Genomic DNA, 22,427 nt, shown 5'->3' on the forward strand with positions numbered 1-22,427 from the left:
TGCCACAAACTAAAAAGGTTAATGGTTCAGTAGAGTAGACTGGGACCATATAACTTTCTTATTCCATTTACTAGTTTGTAAGTTCCTTGGAAGCAAAGCCTCTAACTTTTGCATTCACCTGAGAGTACTGAATTTAGGTCCAGAGTGGACAGAGAATTACTTAAGGTCCCGTGACTTATTAATGGCAGGACCAGGAATAGAACTTACGTTTCCTCATGCCATATGCTAAGTTAATGTTGTTTTCATTCTGCCTCCATTTCTGTTGTCTATTGCTGCATAACAAACCTACTCCAAAATCTAGTACCCCCATCATAGGTCTGTGGATCAGGAATTTGAGCAGGGCTCAGGCTCTTCTTCTGCTCCAGGAAGGGTCTTGACTGGGTCACTTACTAGGCCGGCTTCAGCTGGCTCAGGCTGAAAAGTCCAGAAAAACTTTATTCACATGTCTAGAACTTCTGTGCTTCTCATGTGCCCTCTTCTTCTCTGTATGTTCTCTCCTTTCTTTCAGTATTGTAGCCTGAACTTCTTTACAGCATGGTAGCTAGCTTCTAATGAAAGCAGAAACTGGCAGGCCCCTTAAACTAGCTCAAAATTAGCAGTTTGACTTCGGCTACATGCTCTGGATCAATGCAAGTCATAGACCAGTCCAGATTCAAGGACAGGGGGAATACATACGACCTTGTAATGAATAAAGCAACATGCATAGTCAGGGAGGGAAGAAATTGATGGTGGCCATCTTTGGAGACTAAGCACAACCATTATTAAACAGCAGATGTAGCCTTCTTTCTCTAATTCCTAGTTTCCTGTGACAACCAGGGAAGTTCAAGGCTGTGCAGAAACAAATGAGAAAAAGAAGTAGAAAAAAGCCCTGAAACACCCCATCCTTTTCTACCTTAATGCTCAGCTGCAGAGTTAGGAAGATAACCCCACCTCTCCAAAATTACTTCTAATTATCCTTTGACTAAGCTTCTTCTGGAAGTATTTGTTCTTATTTGAGTATTGGAGGAGAGGCTACTACACTTGTAGGATATATAAAGAACATGGTTAGTGCTGCTACTACTATGTCTATTTTCTTTCTTTTTTTTTTTAATTTTTTTTTTTTTTTTTTGAGATAGAGTTTTGCTCTGTCACCCAGGCTGGAGTGCAGTGGCATGATCTCAGCTCACTTCAACCTCCATCTCCTGGGTTCAATCGATTCTCCTGCTCAGCCTCCTGAGTAGCTAGGATTACAGGTGCTCACCAACACTCCCAGCTAATTTGTTGTATTTTTAGTAGAGACAGGGTTTCACCATGTTGACAAGGCTGGTCTCGAACTCCTGACCTCAAGTGATCTGCCTGCCTCTGCCTCTCAAAGTGCTGGGATTACAAGCATGAGCCACCGCGCACAGCACTACGTCTGTTTTCTGTGTCAAGTGTTTCAATGCCTATTCCTAAGAGCTAGCTCTTGAGACAGCAGTTAAAAACAATAATTTGCAGTGCTACATGTGCCTATTGTTAAAATGGGATATATCTACAAGTAACCTTTTCAACTATTAATTTCCATGTACAAGTCAAATTATACTCCTTCTCAAAGAGAAAGGATACCTTAGTAGATTTTTCTTTCCTTCTTTTTTAATGATACAGAGGATTCTTATGCAAAAGGACAAGTAGATCTAAGACTGGAAAATCAATTTTGTAGCCTATTACAGCTCTGGCAATATCCTTTCTTTGTATTCCAGCTAGCTTTGTTTAGAGTATCCTAAATGATGAGGATTATTCTTTTTCTCTTAAAAAAAAAACTCCCATAACCTTCCAAATTTCCTTGGGAAACTTTTTGCTTATATTATCTTTTCCTTAACAAAAAAAAAAGACTTCAGCCTTTTGTTACAGTTAGATTGTTTTTAGGTAATTTAACTTAGATAATTATTCAACCTAGAGTACTTTTTCCTAGAAACAAACAAATAAATGAAATATTCTAGTGTCATATCAAGAGAGAGGAGCAACAATTTATGGGCTGCTGAGGCAAAACTTTTCCAAGCGCTTTAGGAAATCTCACATGTTAAGAAATTATCAGATTATCATTGTCTAGAAAATGATGAGATATGTCTTTTTCTTTCTTTTTTTTTTTTTTTTAACAGAGTCCAGGTTCCAGGCTTACAGATTTGTCTTATAAAAAGGGAAATCTTTGGTTTTGCAAATGTGTGAAAAAGATGCAATGTTTTTGTACCAACTGCTTAGGAAGTATAGTTCACTGAAATCCAAATTGCCGTCTTAATTTGTGTTGCCCAATGCTTATTGAAGATATATTGTGTGCTTTTTAAATACAAGGTTGTATATGCAAATCTATGCAATACAAGATTGTTTATGCAATCTAACTATAACTTTACACATGGCCTAAAGCTCGAATTCAATTAGGAAAAGTCCAGACCTTTAAAATTTTCCATTTTACCCTTTTTTTATTTTGTTGGCGGTGGCAGTTGTGATTTTGTTTTTAGTTGCTGTTTTGATTTGTCTAGGTTTAAAAAGGTATCATGCTGCTTTAAACTAGTCTAGATCATTTAGAAAACTATGGGGATTTTATTGGACAATCTCTAAAAAATTTCCGTATGTTTATCCCTTTAGGAAGAAGAATTAGAAGCCCAAATTTCCTTCCTTCAAGGACAGTTGAATGACCTGGATGCCATGTGCAAATACTGTGCAAAGGTGATGGACACTCATCTTGGTAAGTGAATTACTTTGGCCCTGGGAATGATAAGAGTCATGACAATAATAGCCACTAGCATTACTTTGTTCTAGGCCCTGTGCTAAGCTGTTTACATGAATTACCTTATTTAATCCTTACAACAGCCATATAATAGAAGTACAATTACTCTCTACATTATATAGATGAGGAAACCAAGGCATAGAGGGATTAAGAAAATGCCCAAAGATTATATCATTAGTAAATTGAGTAGAAATTCAAAATCAAGCAAGCTGGATGCAGTGGCTCACAGCTGTAATCCCAGCACTGTGGAAAGCCAAGGTGGGAAGATTTGAGACCAGGAATTTGAGACCAGCCTGAGCAACACAGTGAGACCGTGTCTCTACCAAAACAAAAACAAAACAAAAAAAAAATTTTTTTTTTTTAATTAGCTGGGCACGGTGGCATGTGCCTATAGTTCCAGCTACTCGAGAGGCTGAGATGGGAAGACTTTGCTTAAACCCAGGGGTTTGAGGTTACAGCAAGTTGTGACTGGGCCTCTATACTCCAGCCTGGGTGACAGAGTGAGACTCTTTGTCTGAACAAAAATAATAAAATTTAAAAATTCTTTAAAAGCAATCTGACTACAAATCTCAACTCCTGTGCCCTTTGTAAATGTCTGTTTACCTCAAACCAAAATGAAATACTGAGTTTTCAAGATCAAATAATCAGCTATACTGCTGTGCCAACGTGTCAGTAATCACTAATGTGATTATTATTTTGACAATTCTTTTTTTATAAAAATGTGTTTTTTAACCACCTGCCTGAAATACATGACCTTTTCTTACTTCCGACTGTGCTTATATTCTAAGAAATGTCCCAGTTTGAAGTTCATTTTGCATGTGGGTCCTGCATGTCCCACTGGAAAGTCTTCAGGCACTGCTCTGCATTTGTAAAGGTTCTGTATCTCGTATTAGAGATACCTTATGCTGACTCATGTATGAATCACTTCAGTAACTCCATGCTGCTTACAAAAGCTTCTGTCATGCACCATTTTACTATTTTTTTTAGACCATTTATGGGCAGCCTTTGTTTCTTCACTGTCCAGTAAGATTGGTAATTTATGAATAAATTAGGAAACTAAGACATGTACTCATGGAAATGGCCAATGTGCTGCTCTGTAGTGTCAAGAAATGGCAATACCAGGTATTGTAAGAAATCAGGATGCATCCCACCTGTGAGGAGAAACCAAAGAGAATCCACCAAAGCCTCTGGGGCCTTCGTTGAAGGTAAACTCTCTGCCTTCAAACCCCCCAGCAAGCTCTAAGCCATTACAAGTAACAATGGCTGTCATTTGGGTATAGCCTAAACCATACTGGCCTCAATAAAATAATAAATGTTCTCTTAAAAGATTTGGAGAGATGCTGATCTAAGTGGCTGGCTGCCTGACAGTGTCTTATTAGCAGCTGGCTGTGTCCTGTTCTACCCTCAGCCGTGTTCCTAGCATCTCAACCACTCCTGCAGGGAAAGGGCTCAAGAGAGAAAAACAGCAGGAGAAACCCCGGTAGATGATTGATAGGGTAGTATCTGTCATCACAGCAAGAAACATTACCCCTGTCACATTTGATCCACTCTGTTTATTTATTAATAAATAAAGCTGCTTGACCATCATTTTTAAAAATTCATATAGACCTATAACAAAGTCGCCAGTTCAGTCACTTACCACTTGCAGAGTCCAGATAACAAGAGTGAGTTCTGGTATAAGGAGATTTTTTATTCCATAGCTTAGCTTAGGGGAAGAAGTACAGACCCCTTCCCTTAAAGGTACCACCTCACTTTGGGGACAGAAAACAGAGGCTTTTAAAGGGGGACTTGGCATGAACAGCAAATGAGGGAAGGAGTGAGCAGGTAAAGGTCTATGTCAGTGGCTTCAGTGCCTTATCTTCCAGGTGGTTAAGCTGGTGCCAGCATAGGCAGAGTTAGGTTGTAAAGTGACTGTTATCTGAGATACTCTCCAGTGGGGGGAGAGTTTCATCTCGGGCGTACTTGAGGTTGTAAATTGACTGTTGTCTCAAAGAAATCTCTGGGTGGGAGAGATTTCCAGTCCAGGAGCTTCTAAGCAAGCACATAGTTAGGTAAGCTTGCCCTGTAGAGAGTGTCTGGTAAAGGGCAAGTAAAGGTTGCGTTTAAAGAGCTAAGTAGGAAATGGGGAACAAAGCAAAGGGTGGAAAGAGAAAAGAAGAAAATAGTAATTTAAAAAAAAAAAACAACTCATTATCTTTCTCTTAGGAAAATGGGGGTAATAAGTTACAGACCTAATTTTACATGAATCTTATCTAATATCATTGCACTATAAAATACATCAGAAAGAACTAATAAACAGATAGTTTATATAGTTGTATATGACTAATTATGGTTACTTATTTACATATAATTTTAATTTTAACATGAATATATAGTTTTTGCTTTTCTGTCTACTTGGATGACCTTTGCGTTACTTGACTTTAGTTTTCACCAAAGTAAGAGAGCAAAGAAGTGATGGGGAGAAAGATTTACTGGAACTCTACAAAATCCTGTTAGGAAATTTCGAAGTTGTTTGGTACACATAGCAGCTTTTAAAGCAGCTTAACTTAAGCCTCGGAATTTTCAAACAGCTTTTGCTCTGACTTTGGTCTTTCAATCAGCACTAGAAGAGCATTTTCTCATTGCATGGGAGGGGGAAACACTTTAATTAAAATGGAAAGAAAAGCCTATACCAGCTGTGAATTTTCAACTAACCACAAAACTAGATTTGTTTTTGTGTGTATGTTTCACTTTTAGCCAGAACTCGTTCACATAGCTGTTTATTTTTTTTCCCTCATATAAATAGCATGACGGCATTTTTAAAGTGGGATTCAGGGATGCTACCAAGAATTCCTGGCCCCAAGGCCCACAGATGCATTTCAGTTCAAATGTATAATATAACAATGGTTAATTAAAAGATGCTCCTAGATTGTAGGCAACTTTGATTCTAAGCAAAGATTTAAGGAAAACATGAAGATGAAGTTGACTTGATGCTCTTGATTTGTTCTTTAACATATTGTGGCTTCTTAAAAATTATTTTAATACCCTTATTTTTTCCATAGATGTATTTCTCTTTCTGATTATTAAAGGAGAACAAAATTAGAAGGACTAAAATATTCATTAGTAAGGAATTGAATATAATATAGTATAATATAATTCAATCTTTATAAAGATTAAATTATTTATTAACATAAGTAGATGTTAGCGATAGATTATTAGGTGATAAACACAGATGGCAAAATGGTATATATTTGGTATGAAAATACTGTTACAGTGGTTGCCTAGGTAAGATGAAGATTATAGAGGGACTTTCCAAGGGACCTAATCTTCTATGCTTAGAAAATAGAAGACATGCCCTGAAAATCTGTGGATGGCTTCAGTGCATGTAACTAGCACTCAGGGGTCAACCTGTATACACAGCAGGCAGAGCCAGTTGTAAAGGTGGTGAAGTGATATCTGAGAAACAGACAACCTCATGTGGCATCAAACAGATCTAGGGTTGAACCCAGGCCCTATCCCTTAGCTCAGCCTGCTTATGAATGTGTCCTCATATGTCAACACATGTACTTGACATTTCCATCTATCTTGCCAGTTCCTTGCCAAAAAATATTTTTAAACCCTAGTATTGGGAATGGCCCAAAGTGGGTATTAACCACAAGTCGTCTCCTCTTTCCCTTTAACTCTTTAACTGTCTCTTCTCAGGGAAGAATCTGAGAGACTCTTTCAGCCCATGGCCATAGAGCTGAATAATAACTTGTCCAAGGCCTACAACTGGTTAGCTGAAGAGCTGGACTAGTACCATATTTCCCAATACCCAACTGAATATTCCTCTATCAAATGATGCAAAATGATGCTGGAACGTGAAATGTGCTAGTTCTAAGATGAGGTGCATGAGCTCCTTGAGCAAGAATAGCTATGTCAGGACTTAATGATGCCTCTGGGGCACTTACTGACATAAGGGCTGCTGAGCCTCCATTATGCACTGGGGTACAGGCTACCGAGGTGGCTGTGAGAGCTGTCTCAGAAACTTACACTAGAAGTTACTTCTCCGGATCCTTTCCTAATGTTAATTATTTTCACAAAGTTCCATTCATATCAAGAGAACTCCATAACACCTTATATTTTCTTTTTCTTTTTTTTTTTGGTATAAATGTAAGGGGTACAAATGTGGTTTTGATACATGGATATATTGCACAGTGGTGAAGTCTGGGATTTTAGTGGGACCGTTACCCAAATAGTGTACATTGTACCCATTAAGTGATTTCTCATCCCTCACCACCCTCCCACCTTTCCGAGTTTCCAGTGTCTATTATTCCACACTCTATGTCCATATATACACATTATTTAGCTCCCACTTGTAAGTGAAACCATGCAGAATTTGTCTATTTCTGAGTGGTTTCACTTAGCATAATGGCCTCCAGTTCCATCCGTGTTGCTGCAGAAGACATGATTTTATTCTTTTTTATGGCTGAATAGTACTCCATCTTATATATGTAGCACATTTTCTTTATCCAGTCATCCGTCCATTGCTGAACACTTAGGTTGCTTCTCTATCTTTGCTATGAACTGTGTCACCCTATGTTTTTGTCACACATGCAATAAGTCTCTTAAAATGTCAAGTACTCTTCAAGGCTGTTTTTATAACTGATAGCAGAACAAATACAGAGAAAATCTTTTCAGTTAAAAATTATTTAATGACATTTGTTCAAATGGCCCTTTAATTATAGAGATAATAAAATTGACAGGTTAACAGTATTTCCTCACAGTTTTGGAACCCAAAACTAGAAGGCCATTTGTGTTGCCAAAACTACCAAAATTCTAATTTTATTACCTCCAAGTGATGGAATTATTTGAATTCAAAGGTTTAGAGACAGGAATTGAAAATATGTTTTATTAAACGTAAACTTTTCCTGTCGGCTTTAGAAGAGGTTTTTTACATGTTGATTTTTCTGTTGCTATGGTTACTCCCCTTCTTGTCACCCTGACAGTGAGTTGAAAGCCATTGACAGTATTAATCTCTGTGGCTGAGCTTAGGCTATTTTTAGATATGCCATACTTCACACATAATTGCACGTGGGTGAGCAGCCTACGCTAGTCTGATCTGTGAGCAGCTGGGCTGAGCTGCCAGCTGTTTGCAGGGAATCTATGAGCTGCTCATCCTTCTGGGCTCTAATGCCCTAACCCTCCTGCTCCCAATGGAGGTGTTTCCATTCATCTGTTTGGTATTTGGACACCTTAGTTTCCAGCAGCTTGCCCTTTCATTGATGAGTCATACAGATAATGAGATGGTTAAATGCAATTAATTAAGGAAAATTTGATTTCCTGTGCTTCTGTTGAGAGTACTGTAACTCATAGGATCTTAGAATATTAAAGATGTAAAAGCCCTAGAAATCAACCTAGGTGTTCTTTATTCACAGATGAGGAAGCCAAGACCCAGGAAGGGTGAGTGACACAGCCGGCTAGCTGGCAATGAGAGTCCAGACCTGAATCCAGTCCTTGGCTTCTCTTTCACTGATTAGTCTACTGAGGCCACACTTGAATCAGTAGTAGGATTTCAAATCTTACGTTATTTTACTGCACCCATCGTAACTGATGTTGTACTTGTCATAATATTTATGCATGAATTAGCTGAAAAAGGAGGCCAGTTTGGAACATCAGTTTATTTGCCTCCATAAGAACTTCATAAACTTAATTTTCTGATGTTTATAAAAACAACTTTCAACGAATATCTTTGGAAATGTTCAATAAGGCAATTAACAAATGACATTTGAAAAAGTGAGAAAGAAAATGTGATCACCAGACAGCTTTCTCTCTGTCAACTACACTATGTCATGATTATTTTAAGAATTTTAAATACTGCTTTTTATTGTGGGTAGCAGAGTCCTCTATAGGAGGAAAGGATACACTTCACCTGAAGATCTTGTTAAAAATGAAGATTCTGGAGTCCGATGTTGGAGGCACGAGCCTGTAGTCTCAGCTATGGGAGTGCTGATGTGGGAGGGTCACTTGAGGCCAGGAGTTTGAGGGTACAGTGTGCTGGTGATCTGGCCTGTGAATAACTACTGCCCTCCAGCCTGTGCAACATATCAAGATGACATCTCCAAAAAGGGAACCCTGACCAGCGTGGCCATGCCTATAATCCTAGCGCTTTGGGAGGCCAAGGAGGGAGGATTGCTTGAGCTCAGGAGTTCAAGACCAGCCTAGACAACATAGTAAGACCCAGTCTCTATTTTAAAAAATTAAAAATTAGTTGGGCATGGTGGCATGTGTCTGTAGTCCCATCTACTCAGGAAGCTGAGCTGGGAGGATCACTTGTGCCAGGAGGTGGTGGATGCTCATGCCACTGCACTGCAGTCTAGGTGAGAGAGCAAGACCCTATCTCTAAAAAAATAAAATAAAGAAAAGAGAACCTTTGTTCATTGTTGGTGGGAACATAAATTGGTACAATTACTATGGAGAACAGTTTGGAAGTTTCTCAAAAACTAAAAATTGAGCTAACTAAAAATATGATCCTGCAATTCCATTCCTGGGTATATACCCAAAAGCAAAGGAAATCAGTATATTGAAGAGATACCAGCACTTCTATGTTTTTTTAGCACTGTTCACAATAGCTAAGATTTTGAAGCAACCTAAGTGTCCATCAACAGATGAATGGATAAAGAAAATGTGGTACATAAAAAGAGTGGAGCACTAGGCCGGGCGCGGCGGCTCACGCCTGTAATCCCAGCACTTTGGGAGGCTGAGGCGGGTGGATCACGAGGTCAGAAGATGAAGACCATCCTGGCTAACATGGTGAAACCCCGTCTCTACCAAAAATACAAAAAATTAGCCAGGCATGGTGGTGAGCACCTGTAGTCCCAGCTACTCAGGAGGCTGAGGCAGAATGGCGTGAATCCAGGAGGTGGAGCTTGCAGTGAGCCAAGATCACGCCACTGCACTCCAGCCTGGGCGACAGAGCAAGACTCCATCTCAAAAAAAAAAGAGTGGAGCACTATTCAACCATAAAAAGAATGAGATCCTGTCATTTGCAACAACATAGATAGAAGTGGAGGTCATTATATTCAATAAGCTAGGCACAGAAAGACAGACTTTTCATGTTCTCTCGCATTTGTGGGATCTAAAAATAAAAACGATTGAACTCATGGAGATAGAAAGTTGAATGATGGTAACACAAAGGATAAACGCTTGAGGTGATGGATACCTTATTCACCCTGGCGTGATTATTATGCATTACATGCCTATATCAAAATATCTGATGTAACCCAAAAATATATACACCTACTGTGTACTAGCAAAACTTTAAAAATAAAAAAAAAAATTTTAATGCCATCTCAACAGGATTCCGATACAGTAGGTCTGATGTGGGACCTGAACTTCTCCATTTCTAACAGACTTCGAATAACTTGCTGTTACTGGCCCTTGACAGATTCTGAGCAGTAAGGAGTAAGAGAACTTAAATTATTTAGACTGGATTCAGCTAATATATTCATAAACCTGTTAACATATTCATAACCCCATTCTTCAAGCATGTGTGCACCTAAACTCTGTGGGCAGAGAGCCCACTACCTCCCATAGCATTCTGATGTAGCCTGCAATCCTCTGAAATTCAGAAGTTCTTTTTCAGCCTCCATCACCTTGTTCTAGTTGAAGCTGTTTGCCCCTGGTTTTATCACTGGAAGACTTGCAACAATTGGTCAGCATCTTCCTTATACCAACCCTATACCTATTTAGAAAACTTAGCAAACTACACACTACCTTATCCCTCTTCAGGCCAGGATGCCACCACTCCAGTAATGGGGCCTCAGTACAGGCTGTCCAACTTTTATCATTTTGCTTTCCATTTTCTGGTTCTTTCCCTTTTTCTTATATGCTTTTCCACAGGAGGAACCCAAGTTGAATTATTTCTTTCTTTTTTTAAAAAAAAAAAATATATAGGCCGGGCGCGGTGGCTCAAGCCTGTAATCCCAGCACTTTGGGAGGCCAAGACGGGCGGATCACGAGGTCAGGAGATCAAGACCATCCGGGCTAACACGGTGAAACCCCGTCTCTACTAAAAATACAAAAAAATTAGCCGGGCGTGGTGGCGGGCACCTATAGTCCCAGCTACTCGGGAGGCTGAGGCAGGAGAATGCCATAAACCCGGGAGGCGGAGCTTGCAGTGAGCTGAGATCCGGCCACTGTACTCCAGCCTGGGTGACAGAGCGAGACTCTGTCTCAAAAAGAAAAATAAAATAAAATAAATATATATATATATAATACCAAGTCCATCATCTTTGGTAAACTTACTCTGAATTCAAAGTGTATCAGCATTTTGGTTTTTCTCTCTTTTTCTTTTAACTGCTCTATGTAGATATTGCAAGCTATATCGAAGGGTGACCACGGTGGCCCCCAGTGGCTGCCTTAGTATTGTAGCACTCCCACGGGGGGTGGCATTCCCACTAAGGACAATCCTTACTTAGGCTCCAAGCTTTTCAGTGATGCCTTTATTCTTCTAATTCAGTAAGGAAGAGACTTTTTTGGTTAATAGTCTTGTTGGATTTCTTTCTTTTTTTTATTATACTTTAAGTTCTGGGATATATGTGCAGAACATGCAGGTTTGTTACATAGGTATACACATGCCATAGTGGTTTGCTGCACCCATCAACCCGTCATCTACTTAGGTATTTCTCCTAATGCTATCCTTCCCCTAGCCCCTCACCCCCGACAGGTAGTGGTGTATGATGTTCCCCTCCCTGTGTCCATGTGCTCTCATTGTTCAACTCTGACTTATGAGTGAGAATATGCAGTGTTTGGTTTTCTGTTCCTGTGTTAGTTTGCTGAGAAGGATGGTTTCCAGCGTAATATCTAAATAAAAGTTTGGTCATTTCTAACAATTATAGTCATACTTGGCAGCTTTGCTATGGAGGCAAGACTCTACTATAGAAGACCAAAATACACCAACTCACCAGCTTTCCCAGTTTGAAAGGGGCAAATGTCCTTTGTGTCATTTCATTCATAGTAGAGCATTTAACACAACAGTAGGATGAAGTTTATATACCTGTCACATACAATAGCAACTGCTATTAGTTCCTATGTGCCGCATTGAGTGCCAAGTACTTCACAAACAGTATCTCTAATCTCCCAGTAAGTCTGCAAGTTGAGAGAGAGTATCCCTCGTGTACAGTGGAGGAAATTGTGACTCAGCGTGCCTTACATACTTGGTGGGAGGTTTCACAGCTAGGTAATAGCAGAACCAGGCAGGATTCAGTCCCAGCTCTGTCTGATCCTGTAGCCTATTTTCATCCTTTCATACCAGGCTGCCTCTCCATGTTCTCCAATCCCAACTTACTTTAGCTAATGATCCAACAGCCACAAAACTCATCTACCTCATCATCTGTGGAAACAGGCTTACTACCAATTGCTTGATAGCTCAAGGACTTTGGGGCCACCACAAGCATCTCATGCTGAGGACAATAGCATATGAGCAGGGGGAGATGAAGCCCAAGATTTAAAGGCTGATGTTCATTGCCTTGGGCCATGTTTACATTCTAGCTGCAGAATAGCACTTAACTTTCACTCAGTCCTCATGTCAGCAAAACCTTTTTGGCCTGAAATTCACAACATATATATTTATCTTAAGCCCAGTTCAAAGAGTCTTATTTGACTAAATGATGTAATTTTAAGGCAGTCATACCCAAACTGCTGTCCTGTCTCATAGCTCCCAAACAAGGGCATGATGGCAAAACCCCAGATTATTTCATATTACCAAGGCATCAACTATGTTTCTGTTTTTATTTTTAGAAGTACATATTCTGCCAAAGGCATCTAACCATTACTGGAACTTAGAGACCTTTCAAGTTTAAAAATATATGTAGTCTCCTTTTTTGGTTGACTCTAAAGTCATAACTGTATCACGATTAGGACAGATTTTACTGGGAGGTGTCATGCTTCCATATTACTCTCTGGTGCACAGGGTGATAAGTGCTAGGAGAATAATATGCCAAATAGTAGAGATCAGTAAAGATTCAGAACTCTATGCCACGCTTACTCAGTTCACTTAAGATAACTTTATTGGCCTCAAGAATTGTCTTTAGTGTAATATGCAGATTTGCCTAGTCTTACCCGTAGATTTTCCTAAGTAATGTTCCTCTCCCAGTGCTGAGTTTTGGGTCTTCAGCCATTCTGGCAGCTGGATGCCAAAGAGGATCCTTGATTATATTTCTGTGCAATCTTCATTTTGCTTTTTAAGAAAATTAACTTGGCTCTTAATAGACCATCAGTGAATGTTATTTCTCTTCACCTGCCCCTACCACTTCTCAATCTAAGATCTGGTTAATCATATTAGTATCTCTTAAATCTTCATCTGGGATATGTCTCACCTACATTTATTCCTTAGGGGTAAAAATCAGCCCTAATGGTAGCAGGAAGGCCCTTGCCTCACATTGGGCACTTAGCCAATTACCTGCTCTCTCATGTAAAAACACGTTCTGGCTGGGCGCGGTGGCTCTAATCACAGCACTTTGGGAGGCCGGGGTGGGCAGATCACGAGGTCAGGAGTTCGAGACCAGCCTGACCAACATGGTGAAACCTTGTCTCTACTAAAAATACAAAAATTAGCCAGGCGTGGTGGCGCACGCCTGTAATCCCAGCTACTCAGGGGGCTGAGACAGTAGAATTGCTTGAACCCAGGAGGCGGAGGTTGCAGCGAGCTGAGATCATGCCACTGCACTCCAGCCTGGGTGAAAGAACAAGACTCCATCTCAAAAAAAAAAAAAAAAAAAAAAAAAAAAGGTTCTAGGGGAATGGTGAAGTGGGGAGTGGTAATCTGAAATTGAAATTGAATTCAGTGTATATGTAAAAGTTAAGTAAAATTTCAAAGTAGGGAGAGAGAGCAGGAGAGAATATACTTCTTCCGGAATACCTACAGTGATGCATAGCTTCACATGAAGAAAACCAGGTTCTCCCCCAGAGTACTAGTGATTTCAGAAACATTAGCAAGGAGCAGTGGGGTTTTAAAGTGATAGGAATACATTGAATAGAGCGCCATATTTAGAACCTGAACACCTTGAGCACCATATTTAGAGCCTGGCACCTTTGGTGCCAGGTAGAACAGTGCAGTTTCAGGAAGCATTCAGTCTCTGAGCCTCATCATTGAATTATTGTCCAAGAGTGAGAGAGAAAGCAAGAGGGCCCCAACAACGAAGTGCTATTGGAGGGAAGACTGCTAATGGGAAGCCGACGCTTAGATGTGGTAAGTTCGAGGGGGACTTTGAAGAAAAGGCAGGACATGTTGTTATAGGGAAGATGGGAGGGACTTCTAGAAGGGGGAATGGATTTGCAAGGACACACAAAGATACACACCATGTACTGGAGGTTGCATGATGAATTTGATGCCTTCTCCTAGGGTTTGGACAACTATGGCACACACCCTGTGCACAGACATCCCTTTGTCAATGTTCAATAAAAGCCAGTAGTGACAAATGACAGGTCTGCCCCTCTTTCTGACTAATGGCCACCTCTTAAGCCACTGTCACACTGGGCCTGCCTCCCTTAATCCGACCTCTCTATTTTATAACAGTGTGCATAGTTCCTCTTTAGAGTCTACTGCAGTCCCTTATATGAGATTGTTAAAGGTCAGGGTAACTAAATTCCTGTCAGAGATGAGAAAGCCTCAAAAAACAGAATCCAGATATCTGAATATTTAAGGAATCAAGGGAGGAGGAAACATAGTAAGCAATAATAATAATTGCAAGACAGTATGCAGAAATAGAAAGCTTTGATTATTTCATCTAATCCTCTCAGCAACCTTCTGAGATGGGTATGACCCCCATCTCACTGATGGGTTTAGTGACATACAGAAGATCATATCTCAAGGTCATCAAAACCCAAGCCCTTTGTTACCGTTGCCAGTGCTCCAAAATGCTCTCTGATAGAAATGATTGTACAGTCTGTTTTGCGTATAGGTAACTGCCTGTTTCAGGCTGACCTCACTTCAGTCAGTTCCACCATGGAATAAAAGGCACTATATCTCAAGGCAATCAAGTCAGTGCCAATATCCCATCCTGTGCCTCTTCATATCTCTGGTCCCTTCATCAGTGCCATACACATAATCAGGGAGCTCAGGAGTCTGAAAGATCTGAAATCTAATCCCAGTTCCCCCACTTTCAAGTCGTGAGACCTCAAATAACAGACCTGGCATTTCTGGCCTTGGCTTCCTTTTCTGTAATATGTTGACAGCTCTTATCTAGAAGGGTTGCTGAGATAGTCATTGAGGTAACGTGGCACGTAGAAATGAAAACTACTGGGTGCGGAGCTTCCATGGTGGGTTAGGTGTGGTGCTAAGCACTTGACCTGTGCTGTCTCCCCGTTTCTTCACAGTCATCCTATGAGGAGGATGCTGTTATTACCCCTCAGGCACACGGAGGTTAAACATCTTGCCCAGTTCCACCTCTGTTAAAGCCAGATGTTCTGCTTTTGTCCCCTTTCTACTCACCCCCTCACCACCACCAAATAAGGTTTATGTTACCTTTTGCACCAGCCATTTAAAACATTTAGTTGAAAACACTTTTATTCTAGCATTGAAAAAGTTAAGTTTTTAAGAAATTGGAAAAGTGGTTTGTTTACCATTTTCATTACCCTTAGAGTTAGAGATCTATTTCTGTGGCACTGACATTCCATTAAAAATAGTGGCATCACCATGGGGTTGTTAGGTGAATGAGATTTTTGTGTGTAATTTCCACAGAAGTGGTTAGTTATGTGACATTTTCCCCTTTAGTTTCAGTGCTCCAACATTTGTAATACATAATACTTAAAAGTGAGGAGATTATAAAGAGTATAATCTTCCTTTTACACAGAAACAAAGAGAAGGAGCCTTTATAGCAAAATTTATTCTGCCTTTGGCTATGAGGAGAATTGTGTTTTACATTGGAACTGTAAACATTTTAAGTCATGGAAAGACATCATTAAGTTTTTCTACTTTTACATGCAGATGTAACTTACTTAAAACAGTAGATTTGTGACTAGGAGGTTATATGTAAGTAGAATGCTTGTAAGTGCTACCTTATATAGGGGAACTGTTAGGGAAAGGATTTACATGGTCAGTACTCTTAGTAAAATGTAAATTCTTGTATTCAAAACATTTAGCAGCCTCTGAAGGTGCCCTTTTGTTTTAATTTGAATTTACCCTGGATTTCTTAAAGTGAGCCTAGTCAGCTCAGCTGATTTAAAAAAAAAGGTTTATCCCTGAAATTAAGTGAACAGTTCACTTAACCAGGGGAGACGGTCCTCATTTTCATCAGGTCCTAAAAGGTGGTCCTTGACTCAGTCCATAAATTAAGGCTAAAGAATTGCTAGATGAGGGTATGCTGGTGGTGATATCACAGCTCTGAGTTCTTCCCTCTTCTTGGGTGAACCCACTCTGCACTGCTTTCTGCAGCTGTCTTGACATCAGGCCAGAGCATTGAATTCTGCATGCAGGACAAGATTAGTAGGTTGCATTGTCTTTTATTGGAGGAACTGGATGCTTTCATCCTGTGTTACAATTAGGCAGTCTGGCTGCTGTACTAGGTCTGCTGTACTAGGTCCAATATTGTCTCATCTGAACTTATGGTGAGACACCTGGCACCTGTGAATGTGACCTTATTCGGAAATGGGGTCTTTATAGATGTAGTTCAGTGAAGATAAGATCATACTAGATTAGGGCTCACCCTAATCTAGTGGCTGGTGTCCTTAAGAGGGGAAGTTCGATAACAGACATACAGGGAGAATGCCGTGTGATGATGGATGCAAAGACTGGAGCAATGCATCTACAAGCTAAGGAATGCCAAGGATTGTTGACAACCACCAGAAGCTAAGTAGAGTCAAGGAGGAATTCTCTAGAACCTTTGGAGGAAGTGTAGCCCTGCCAATAGCCAATAGCTTGATTTCAGACTTAGCCTCCAGAACTGACAGAGAATACATTTCTGTTGTTTTAGGCCACCCAGTTTGTAGTACTCTGTTACAGCAGCTCTAGAAAATGAATACAGCTGCTAATAACATAACCTGCATCCCCCTCCAAAAAATAGACAAATCAGGAGGTTACTTTTTTTCCCCACAACTAAAAGAAGCCCATAGGTAGACAGTCTAAACAGGGACAGTGGCTCCATGATGTGTTCCAGGTGCCTCCTTAAACTGTGATCCCTATCACAGCTTTTGCCTTCACCACCACTCCCCTTCTCAACTTACCCCTGCAAGCACCACCACTTCTACTCTTGAATAGATGGATCTGTGAGAGGCTCACAGCAAAACAGGGCATGACTAGGACTTCCTGGTTCACAGGTTTTTCAGGCAATGGGGCCAAAATGATTTGGGAAGATCTTGTGCAGACACTGATACTTCTGTATTGGGATGATAAATCTATGTCCCTAAACTCACGTGTGCAGAAATTGTGCTCTAAAACTTCATCCCCACCAATGATAATCAAAGGCCTTGAACTTGCCAGTTAAAGGCAACTCAGTCTCTTATAGACTAACCATTTTTTTCTGAGCAAGTGCCCACACTTAGTTTCTCTACTCTGTCTCTTCTCCCTGCCAAGATGGTGCCAGGGTTCTGGAATGGGCTCACATGTCTCTTTGGTGTTTGCAGAAGAGCTTCTGAGTGTCTTCTAGGTCCTTGTCTCCAAAGAGAGCTTTGTGTTCCTGTACATTTCTGGGTTTCATTTTCCACTACAGCCACTGACTGCCCTGTATGCCCATAGACTGTGACCTAAAGGCCGTTGGTCCTTGTTGCTGCTGGCCATGGGCCCCGCCACTACACTGGGGGCCGAAGCCAGGCAATTTGGCCACATCTTCTTGTTTTAGGATGTGTTCCACAGCAGACTATCAAAGGGGCAAGCAGGAGACAAAGGTCTAGTTAGGACAGCAGTTTACATTGGTTTCTGCAGATTCCCCCTTTGTGCTGGCCTCTGCCCTGTGGGTATGACCTCCAGGGGCACTTTCTTTAGTTCCTTGAACCCAGGAAGCCCCCTATTCTTCCACCAAATATCCTGATGCTCCTGATTCCACTTGCTGAGCTTCCTTTGGGGCCCTGGGAGCAGTCTCCTTGCTGCCCCCACCTACCCAGTAGGAGCTGGGAAACCTGAGCCCACCTTTCAGCTCAGCAGGGACAAAATCCATTTCCCTGTCTAAGCATCCAGTGCTATGTGCCATGCTGCCTCTGCCAGCCCTCAGGCCCTCACAGCTCAACCTGAAAAGCCATAGCAGTCCTGCAAACAAAGTCATCTTTCTCAATCCTCTAAAACAGGGGTTCCTGCTCCTGGGTCGTGCACCAGTACCGGTCGGTGGCCTGTTAGGAACTGGACTGCACAGCAGGAGGTGAGGAGCACGTGAGCCAGCATTACCACCTGAGCTCCACCTCCTGTCACATCAGAGGCAGCATTAGATTCTGGTAGGATCACAACCCTATTGTGAACTGTGCGTGCGAGGGATCAGGGTTGTGTGCTCCTTGTGAGACTCTAGTGCCTGATGATCTGAGGTGGAACAGTTTCATCGCAAAACCATTTCCCCCACCATTTGTGGAAAAAAAATGTGTTCCATGAAACCAGTCTCTGGTACCAAAAAGGTTGGGGACTGCTGCTCTAAAAGACCTACAGAATTGGTTCTTGTGAATTTTCTGCAGTTGCTTATTGTTAATGTCTTGTTGAGTGGATTCTATTTTGTTTTTTTATTGAGAGAAAACAAATTGTTACAGGCTTTTAAGGAAACCAAAAACATTTGCTCTCTGATTACATCTGTCATTCCATTCCCATTCGGCTTGCTTTCTTGTTTTGTAGCAGGCCATTCTAATAGCCAAAACTACAGTCAAGTTTTCTCAATAAGTAAAAGCTGTTGCTTTTCTGCTACAGTATGTAAGAAGACTTATCACCCTGGTTTATGAATTTAGTCTTACTGAAGATTCTAATAAATTATCAGGCTGGAGGCATGTTGATGGTATCAGTCTTTGCCCTGTCCCTTACGGAAATACTTTTTGGAAATATTTAGAATAGTAGTGTTTTGATATGCAAGCTCCAAGCATGTTTTTTCATGTTCATTTATTAATTCATTCCATCAGTCCATAAATACTTATCATGTACCTGTAATGCACCAGGCATTTATTCTGAGGGCTGGAAATAGAGCTCTGAGCAAGAACACCTCGGAGTTTATATCCTGTTAGGGGGAGATTGACAGTGAATAAACCAGCAAATACATGCATCAGACAGTGACAAGTGCTTATAAATACAGTAAAACAGATGGTATGGTAGAGACTGGAGAGTCCTTTAGGGGCTTCTTTAGTCTGGGTGGGCAGGAAGGCTGCTCTGAGGAGACAACACTGAAGCAGAAAGTTGAACAATAAAGAGAAGCCTGTGTGCATAGATTTGGAGCAAGAGCCCCCAGGCCAAGGGCACAGTGCACTGACCCTGCCTCTGCCAGTGCAGGGCATCGAGCAAGTGAGGAGTGGTATATTAGCCCTAGTAGCTATACGGAGCCAAGCATGGAATCCAGGAGTCCCGTAGCAACTGGAACAATCTTAAGTGAGTGACTAAGAATGTAGCATGAAAGACATTGTAAGTGGGGCATTTTTTTACACCACAAAGAATAAGAAAGCAGATGTTAATGGAGGGTGAACATGCTCACTGTAGTGATTCTCAGATTGGTGTATCTATCAGCATGTTTTTAAAAATGTGTTTTAATTGTGCTCTCCTCCCTTCCTCCACCAACACATTCTCTTGTACATCCCCAGGAAACTAGGCTTTCCTCCCAACCCCGGCTCCTTGTGAGAATCCTGCCTCAGAATGCCACAGTTCCTGCTAGAGCTGTGTGCATCCCTGCAGGCAGATGAAAGCAAGGAAGGCTAAGGACCACTGAGTGTTTAACATACCGACAGGCAAGCAACTCAGTGCAGTGCTGAGCCTGGTGGTCAGAAGCTGGCTTGGTGGGTTCCTCAGATCAGGTCTGGAGGAAAGACTTCTCATGTGGCGGCTAAGTCTCCTAGAGGAGACTCCATAGACACTGTCATCTAATGACAACCTGTAGTGCCATGAGGTTGGCCTCTCATTTTTACTATCATGTTGAAATGGCAACATGTTTTATGTTATAAATCCTTAAAGACAGTTTCTTTATTAATTTCAGTCACCTGGAAGGAATTGGTCTTTAGAGAGAGGTGAGGTAACATCATTGACCCATGAGGCTATATAGGAAGCCCAGGCTGAAAAGCTTCCTCCTAGAGATTAGATGAATGGCCCAGGCTGTCGGCCACATCATGTCAGCAAGAGGTACCCAGATCTCTTGTTGGAAGTGAAGACACATCTGTCATGATGAGAGCACATTCATGGAATGTTGGAGGGGAGGCTGTGTGTATCAGGCCTAGTGCTGCCCTCTCCACTCAACGCTGCAGCTTCCCCATCTGCAGTTTGCAGAGCATCCTCTGTGGGAATAGTTGCTGTGAGATTTGGCAGAAAACTTCCCAAGCCTGTCTGAAGTTACGGTGTGGCAGCAGGTAGGTTATGCTCGGAGCATTGGTTATGAAATGTCATTCTTCTATTTTCAGTAAATATTCAAGATGTGATATTACAAGAAAATTTGGAAAAAGAAGATCAAATTCTGGTTTCCCTGGCAGGATTAAAACAGGTATATGCATTGCTCTGACACTATTTCTTTGTGTCCCTCCTGCTGTGGGGATGGACTCCCAGGGCATGTAGCACCATGTTAGAGCCAGCATCCCCCTAACCCTTATTTCTTCCCAGACAGAGCCCCTTCTGCATCTCCACCTCTTTATGCCCCCTGTTCCTTCTAACAATTATATCTGACTAGCTTGCAACCCACACTGGTTTTCCATTTTCCACACCTCTCCTTCCTCTTACCAAACCCATTCTATTTGTTCCTTACCCAAAGCTAGTGTGGGTAGACCAGCATCATATTCAGTCATTCATCCATGAATTCATGAATGTCTTTGGAGCACAAGTCATAATTAGTACCTACAGCAGGCCTTAGACCCTCAAGGACCACATTGACCCAAGCCTTGAAGATCTAAATGAAACATAAATGTCAGTGAAAAAGAGTATGCTGTTTCCAGATGCCTACCTATGCTATGAACAGTCCAGCTCAGGTGGAGCCACTTTAGTGAGTAAGCTGTGCAGTGGGAGTGGGTGTGGAGGCAAATTATGCTTCCTGTTTTAAGATAGTGTTAAGTATGTGACTCCCATATGTGACCCTGCGAGAACTTGGCTGTTAAATGTCCTGACGTTTTTCTTGCTCACTGCTAAGCCAGCAGCTTTGATAAAATTAGATTTTTTCTCATTATTTCTTATAGTAAAATACTAATATTCATACTATTAAAAATGATGGATGACACGGCTAGTTTAAATGTCTGAGAGATTTAGCTAGCATCTGAAAACAAACTCATCCATTTTATTCATTTATTTTCTTCTTCTTTGAACATAGATCAAAGACATTCTAAAAGGTTCCCTGCGTTTTAACCAGAGCCAGCTAGAGGCCGAAGAGAACGAACAGATCACCATCGCGGACAACCACTACTGCTCCAGCGGCCAGGGCCAGGGCCGAGGCCAGGGCCAGAGCGATCAAATGTCTGGGGTCATTAAACAGGTACAGAAGCTCTGATGCACATGTTACATTAACTCAAAGGGAGCACATTCACATAAGTTCCTCAAAGTTAAGAATCATATAAACCCTATCAAAGTTACTTCAGATTATCATGTGTGAAGTTCAGCTGTGGAGGTGCTGTGTAGAGCTGTGCAGCCTGTGCACTCTGTGCTGCAGGGGGTGCCATTCACAATGATACTGATGAGACAAGTGTCTCCTAGAGTCATGCGGTAAGTGCCCTACAAACGTGTATGCAGCAGTGTTGCCTGAGCCTCCTGCCATGCCCATTCTGTGGGATGGGAGAGCTGGATCTCTGTCTTGGTTGTCAGTTGCCTCCAGTTGATGCCTCTTTTCCCCTTTAGGAAGTACTGTCTACGCTTTCCTAATGCTATCTCCAGTGGATTTCACTTTACTAGAACCTTTTTTGCCAAACTTACTTTCTTGCCTTCATGGGGAGGGACTTCTCATTAATGTCTGCCATCTGGGGCAGGGGTCTGTAAAGGCCTTCAGAGTAAGTATTTCAGGATTTGCAGGCAACATACGGTCATCTGTGTCACATATTCATTGTTTTTTTCTGTGTGTGTGTGTGTTTGTATCTTGTTTTTGCTTTATCACAAGCCTTTAAAAATATATAAACCATGCTCAGCTTGGGGGCCATGCAAAAACAGGCCATAGGCTGGATTTGGCCATAGTGTGCTGACCCCTACTCTCAGATGTCGACATTGTATATCATTTATTTTATCACAGAACCACAGAATTTCCCAGCTACAAAGGATCTTCCTACAGCTTCCTTATGTGCCTAGTCCTGCCTGCTCATTTAACCAGTGAGAAAATGAAGGTCAGAGAGACACACACACAGGCTCCGAGGCCAGAGGCACTTAGCCTGCCAGGCATTATGTTTTCAGAAACCCTGCCCCAACCCAGTAAGCTTCAGTCCCACCATGCTGCCTTGCTGTCCATTATCCGATAAGACAAAGAGATTGTTCATTTCCCACCTATATTTTAAATTATTAATAATATTTTTTAAATCAGCTTACAAAGTTTCATCTTGGAAAATGAACATTAGCAAAATATTATCTAAGTCACTTTCTCAAAAACTAGCATTCAGACAC

The 22,427-nt window shown here is 41.3% G+C and overlaps 1 protein-coding gene across 3 annotated transcripts in view; it reads left to right on the forward strand.

Annotated features, from left to right (window-relative positions):
- The window catches only part of TBC1D5 (TBC1 domain family, member 5), a 500,189-nt gene that overhangs the window by 472,485 nt on the left and 5,277 nt on the right, over positions 1-22,427 (forward strand). For all 3 annotated transcript variants that reach the window (XM_011977919.1, XM_011977920.1, XM_011977921.1), the window contains 3 exons: positions 2,602-2,701; positions 20,264-20,343; positions 21,157-21,318. In XM_011977919.1, coding sequence (XP_011833309.1) covers positions 2,602-2,701; positions 20,264-20,343; positions 21,157-21,318 — 342 coding nt within the window. The remainder of the gene's footprint in view (positions 1-2,601; positions 2,702-20,263; positions 20,344-21,156; positions 21,319-22,427) is intronic.

Source organism: Mandrillus leucophaeus, unplaced genomic scaffold, assembly GCF_000951045.1.
Source record: "Mandrillus leucophaeus isolate KB7577 unplaced genomic scaffold, Mleu.le_1.0 Scaffold186, whole genome shotgun sequence".
NCBI lineage: Eukaryota > Metazoa > Chordata > Mammalia > Primates > Cercopithecidae > Mandrillus > Mandrillus leucophaeus.